Consider the following 6,908-nt stretch of genomic DNA (forward strand, 5'->3'; position numbering starts at 1 on the left):
TATCCATGAATGTTTCCAATGAGTCTCCTTCCTATCCTCTGGTCATTACTGGTGGTGGTTGGACTATTAATCTATATTCTTTCAATTTCTGGTGGAAAATTCTATAGTCTAGTCTATAGTCTAGATCCAGAATTTGGTATTGTTCCCTAACAAGTGGGCAGAACTTCCTACAGAACTGGGTTGAGGAGCTCAAGAGTAACTAAAATCCAGTAGCCTATAAATCTACACATCTAGTCGCTTCTTGTATGACAATTTTTTTAAGCATGGAGTTGAGAAGTCCATGAGATATATCTTCTCGTAACCATTGAGGAGGACCAAGGGCACCCTGTAGTATCTCTCCTGATTGGAATACAATGAGTATACAATGGGATACAATTACAAATGTGTAGAAGACAATGACCACCTGACTACATTTACTTTATTAACTATTAACCCTTCCCAAATGGATAAAATTGCCACTTTTCCAAAAATGTGTATTTTTGGAAATTTAAACTTTCTAAAAATGAGTAGGATAGGTATTTACCAATTTTAGTATTTATCAATCATCCTCAATCTGATTGACAGTTTCATCCTGACATCATCAGAGAGGGTGCACTGTTAAATGCATGGCCTCCTGGCTTTGATATCACACACTCAAGGACCAATGCACATAGAAAGGAAGAACACAGTTTTTCTTGATGGCCCCACATCTAACGATAAGAGTCACTACAATTATGTTACAAACTAAATTGCAGTTCACATGGTAAAATCTCAAGAAGGGCAACAATAAAACAAAGAAAAAGATTAAACAAAAAAAAAAACTATCCCAAGGTAATACCAACCTTAACAAGGCGTAGTGTCAGGTGGTATCATAGTAGGACCTTCTGTAGGGACTTTCTCAGTCTTCTCCTCTTTGTAGGATGTCCCCATTTTTCAGCAGCCATCTGCATTGTACCTAAGACAATATTGCATTGTGAGCACAATGTCATATATTTGATGGCATCTGTCATTGAGTCTCATCATGCAGCATCCACTAGTGGAGCATGGTTATCAAATGTGATCATATCAGAGGGTTCAGAACAGCAGACAAACTTTGGTGGAGGGTCTAAGCTTTCTAACTACTTTCTTGTTGATCCTTTGGTTAAATCTGTTATTTCTTTATTCTGATGCAAGCAGTCTTTGAATTTGGAATGTAACAATGGTAGGTATGTGTTTTCTCCCTCTCTGTGTGTAATGTCTCTTCATCTCCTGTCTCATGGTCTTAGTATGTAGACCCAAGACCATTGTAACGAAGCACCGAGTATCATTCACTTGGAAGGTATCGAGGGCATCAGACTTGGGCCCTTCCTTTGAATAGCTGGGATGCTCATAGTCTTCCATTACACACATGATCACCATCTTCTACATCTGAATTTTTCCAGTTTTGACCAGTGCAGAACAATGCCATAAACGTTAATGTCTTACTCCACCCAAACCGAGACCAAGGAACTTGCTAGTGGGCTCTCTGCAGGAATGCCGGTTTTCTAAGGAGCAGTACCTTACACTGCCGACTGTAGTTTTGTCCATTTTTATATAAGTGCCTACAAATATATAGTCCACCTTGCTAGACACCATTTCAGCGTATTGACTGCAAACCCTTCTAACCACTAACAAGAAAGTCTTGTCCCATGTTATGACGTCATTGCTCATGCCTTTCGTTTCATTCTATCATTCATTTTCTGCCATTAGCATTTCAGCCCTGCATGCGTCATTGAGGTTGTTGGAACAGAGTTTAGATGATGCTATTTCGGGTCACTTAGGGAGCTTAGATAGTCTTTATAACACCTCTGGTCACTAGTGGAGTTAAAATTGTCCATATTTACAAATTAGCCCACTATGACCACACCTGTACAACCTCTGGTGCCTTGTGGAGCTAAGACTGATACATATTTTTTATAATATCCTCAGTAGTTTATTATGTTACCACTTATTCCACCTCTGTTACTGGTGAAGTTCAAATTACACATTTCTAACACCCAAGCTATTTGCTTGGTATAATTACACCTATATGACTTCTGGTGCCTTACGGGATAGCTATGGTGCCTTATTGATAGTTTATCACATTTATTTCACCTCCTGATACTGGTAGACCTAATTGACAACATCACTAGTAGTGTATGAGGCTCAGTAAGTTGGTTGGTATTGAATATATAGCCCACACTTCTACATTCCTTTCAGTGAGGGCATTATCACCACCCCTGGTGACTGGGGGAGATAGGTTTGATTGAAGCAACATCCACAATAGTTTATGAAGTGTAGCATGTTCATAATTATACCACCTCTGGTGACTGAGGAGCTAGGACTCATTCTATGTATAACCTCAACCGTCTGTTATAAAGCTTAGTGTGATCAAATATATGGCATTTCTGGTCACTAAGGGAGCTTAGATCATTTACAGTACTATGATGGCAATTCTGAGATGTGAAACATTATAATGCACGGCCTGTGGTGGAGTTACAACTAATGTCCTCCTATCCACAATAGGTTATGAACCTTACATGGTTGACAATTATACCTCCTCTGGTTCATGTTTGAACAGTCATTTATAAAACTTAGTATGATCAGATATAGAACATATGATGGAGCTTAGAGCAATTTAGGTTAAGGCAGATTGCAGTGAGATATGAAACGTATTAGGATGTACCCCGTCTGTTGAGATGAGGAGCTACAATAGATCCCATCCAGCAAGTTATGATACTAGTATGGGGACAGTTGTGCCAGAACATTTAGCTGATTCAAACTAGGAGCTTGGAATTATTGGAAAAACACAATAAATTAATTAATAGATATTCACAAAATTGCCTTCTACTGCTCAGAGCCTAAAGCAGGTTTTATTTTTTTCTGCATTTTCTGTTTTTCAGGTAACGTTCTTAGTTGGTCTTTTTGCCTTTTCATATATCCTTTGCCTCTTTTCCTGTTTGTAGGAGAAAAAAAAAGTGCATTCGCTACATACAAGGTGAAGGCAGCTGCGTCAGCCCGCCCTCTTCAGACGGAAGCTTACTAGACTCTCCTCCTTCTTCTCCCACCATGCTAGACACCCCTCCAAGAGACTCCACACCACAAACTGAACAAACACAACCTCTATCTCTATCGTTGAAGCCTGACCCTCTGGCCCGGCTGTGCATGCCACAGTCACCTCTGACGGAAAGTCCGGCACGAAAGTCCAGCAACCGGCCCTCTACCATTTGTCAGAATGGAACAGATCACCGTCACCAACCCAGTCCATTACAGTCTTCAGCTCCTTACTCCTTGTCACTAACACAGCCGTCAACCTCCTTCCCTCCTTCTCATCGGTCCTTGGCTGGAACTCAACTTCAGCCCCTTTCACTTGTCACCAAGTCACTAGAGTAGTTGCTCCAAACACTGACGCTCATCCTTTTCAGTTTTTTTTTTCTTTTTGACTTTTTTTTTTCTGGTATTTTTTTAATTTTTTATTATTTGTGCCAAGCGGCTACTTTAGTAGAATGTTTTATGAAGTTCATTGGTCAATATTTGACCCGTCTTTTTATCTCCGCCTTTCCGATTTGACTGAGCAGAGATCTTCTACGAGCCTCAAGGTCCTGCCGAAATTTGTATCATCAACGTTAAATAGAAGAGAAACAAAAAAATAAAAGTCTTTTTAGCATCGGAAGAAGGGGGAAATTATATAAATATATATATATAAATATATGAAAATAAAAAAATGCATAACTGTCGTAGTTCTGATAGGTTCATTTGAAAAAGACTGATTTAAACAAGAAAATAGAAAAAAAAGCAATTTTGAAGCAGCCCTCGCGGAAGGAGTTGGTTCTTGATTATTTGTATTAAATACGAGCTTGCGAACCAATCATTTTACATCCAGTTTTTACCCTACAGGGCACCATGAATGCAGCGCCCTCTTGTGAATCAACTTTTATTGTGATGTTATGTTGTTAATTGTTGAAATTGTACAGAAACACAAAAAAGATGAACAAATGTGTTAATATGCCTTGTTCCATGGTGGTGGTTGCTTTCTCTTTTTGTTTTTTTTGTTTTTTCAATTTTTTTATTTATTTCTTTTTATTTTATTTTTTCCCGGGCGGGAGGGGAAAGGGATGCTATTTCGAAATTTTGGGTGGGTGCGTTGACTATTTCAGAGCCATTGGACCAGTAAGTAGTATTTATTGCCTAGGAATTGCTTGTGTCCTCTCTGTTGTCTCTTTTTCCCAAAAAATTGTCTGTCCTCCCCATGCATTGTATAAAGTTTTCTTTTCTTTGTGTAAGCATCTTATATATAAATATATATCATTTGTACAAGGTTTTTAACTTTATATATAAATTTATATTTTTTGTTTTGTTTTGTTTTTTTGCTGTTTGACACTCTGTTGCCACCAAATGGACAATGTAGCTGCATTTAAAGGATCAATATTGTACAAAAATAAAACAAAAAAGACACAATTGCTATAAAAAGCCATTTAAAAGAAGACTTGAAATTAACAAGGGACAGAAACCCTTTTTTCGCTGTTGCCATAACGGCGTCTTGTAAATTTACTTTAAGGAACAGGAGACCAGCCTGCGCCGATAGGACTGTAGACTGTGGAGAAATCGATGTGCCAAAATTCCCGGTGAATAATCCCCTTCCTCGTTTTTGATGCTGTATTTTTGTTACTCATGTTCTGATGTGATGTTACATAGGTAGCTTTGTATGTAGTTTCTGTCATCTTTAACAGGTATATTTGGTAGGAGGGTGACTGGGCAGCATTGAAAAATAATGAGGTACAAAAAAAAAAAAAGTTCACAAATTCCCCCCATGGGCCAAAATCCTGTATATTAGATTACTTATTAAAAATAAAAAAGACTGCCAATTTTTTGCTTGCTTGCCACGTATAGACATGTAGCAGGCGAATAAAAGGAGAGTAAAAAAAAAACTAACGGGCATGTTGATGTTGAAAAAAAAATGTGAAAAAAAGCGAAAAAGAAAATGAAAATTTTTTTTGGAACAAAACTGAGAAACTCTTCATCCGTTCATCGAGTGCCATTGTATTTGACATGACGCAATCGTAGATCTGTCTCTGGTTTCCTCTGGTTTATTCTGATGCTAATTAAATAACTATAACATTTTTTGTGAATACTTTGAATGTTTCCTTACGGCTGTGATGTTACCGTTCAGTTCGATGCTCTTATTCCGATTTAATTTCAAAATGGTATTTAAAAACCATGCAAAAAAAAAAAAATTTTTTTGTAATGAATACATGTTCATGCTGTACAGTATCTGTAGCATGCAGTTCTGGATTAATAAAAGCAACTTAGTATGTGCACCGTGTCACGTGTCATCTGTTTGACGGCAACTGGGGGCGGGGGACATAGCTGCCAACAGTCCCCAACCTCCGGAACTCCAGCTGCTGTGAAACTACAACTCCCAGCATGCAAACAGGCTTGGCTGCTCTTCCAGCTCCCATAGAAGTGAATGAAGCATTCTGGGAGTTGTAGTTTCTGAACTGCTGGAGTGGCGGAGCTTTCTGACCCCTGGTCACAGCTCCTATATAGACCTAAGATATTTAGTATCTCCATGGTTGATGACCACACATCAGACTTTTACGTGGTATGGTCATACAGTCATGTGGCATCCTTTTCCACTTCTATGGTCAGCAGGGGTGGGATTTGGATGGTTCTGATGAGCTGGTGGCCAAAAACACAGCCGGATAGCAGATAGATAGAGAAAATCAGACTGCAGATCTGGTCCTTCCTGCCACCAGCTTCAGTTAGGTTTAGGTGCAGAGAATGCAAGCAAAGGCGAAGGAAGGAGGGATTTAAAAAAATGTGAATCCCACCCCTGAGGGGCAGCACACGACACTGGGCTGTATACACGAAAAACAGTAGATTATTGTAATTTTCTACTGTGTCATTGTCTCTTGTAGAAGTGTGGGTGCAATTCAAAGCCGTTACTCGTTTTTACTCATCCCCTTTATTGGAGTAAGATTGTACCTTTTTTGTGACTTTTTAAAAAGTTGCTATTAACAAATCTTTCATGTGCCTCATTAGCATAGCTAACCACACCCACTAGGTGTAAAATCACACCTCGTATTTGTGCAACAATGGCGTGCCCAGCATTTATGACTTTTTACCGCCATAGTTCTGGCACAAAGAGAGCGATGAATTCTCCCCATAGTGTTGAGTGATGCACATCCTCACTTCATTAAATGCACTCCAGTTACCTCCAAAGCTGCAAGCATGATTGTGCTGGTTGCCTGACTAATAAACCAGCCAGGAGATTAAGGCTGAGTTCACACGAGCGTGACAGATTTGGTCCGGAGGCGTTCAGGGTGCGTTCAGTTAAACTCGCACCATTTTGCAAGCAAGTTCAGTCAGTTTTGGCTGCAATTGCGTTTAGTTGTTCAGTTTTTTCCGCGCGGGTGCAATGCGTTTTGATGCTTTTTTCACGCGCGTGATAAAAAACTGAAGGTTTACAAACAACATCTCCTAGCAACCATCAGTGAAAAACGCATTGCATCCGCACTTGCTTGCAGATGCAATGCGTTATTAACGCAGCCCCATTCACTTCTATGGAGCCAGGGCTGCGTGAAAAACGCAGAATATAGAGCATGCTGCGATTTTAAAGCATTGCAGAAGTGATGCATGAAAAAAAATGCTCATGTGCACAGCCCCATTGAAATGAATGGGTCAGGATTCAGTGCAGGTGCAATGCGTTCACCTACTGCATTGCACCCGCGCGGAAATCTCGCCCGTGTGAACTCAGCCTAAAGGTGTCGGGTCCCGAGAGCTATTGGGAAGGCAGCAAATGGGATGTGACAAACTACAAATGCTTCGCTTTTGGGCTCATGCACGCGGCCGTTGCCTGTCCGTGCCCGTATTGCGGTTCGCAATACATGGGCATCGGCCGTGTGCACTCCACATCGCGGATGCGGACCCAT

At 40.1% G+C, this 6,908-nt stretch overlaps 1 protein-coding gene across 14 annotated transcripts in view; it reads left to right on the plus strand.

Moving 5' to 3' along the window:
- The window catches only part of TCF7L2 (transcription factor 7 like 2), a 191,663-nt gene extending 186,371 nt beyond the window's left edge, over window positions 1-5,292 (plus strand). For 12 of the 14 annotated variants that reach the window (XM_044294990.1, XM_044294987.1, XM_044294994.1 and 9 more), the window contains one exon: window positions 2,943-5,292. In XM_044294990.1, the coding sequence (XP_044150925.1) occupies window positions 2,943-3,369 (427 nt within the window). In that variant the 3' untranslated portion in view covers window positions 3,370-5,292. The remainder of the gene's footprint in view (window positions 1-2,942) is intronic. The other 2 variants (XM_044294996.1, XM_044294995.1) reach the window with 1 other exon arrangement.
- The last annotated feature ends 1,616 nt before the right edge of the window (window positions 5,293-6,908 follow it).

This window comes from Bufo gargarizans, chromosome 5, assembly GCF_014858855.1.
Source record: "Bufo gargarizans isolate SCDJY-AF-19 chromosome 5, ASM1485885v1, whole genome shotgun sequence".
NCBI classification, from domain to species: Eukaryota; Metazoa; Chordata; class Amphibia; order Anura; family Bufonidae; genus Bufo; species Bufo gargarizans.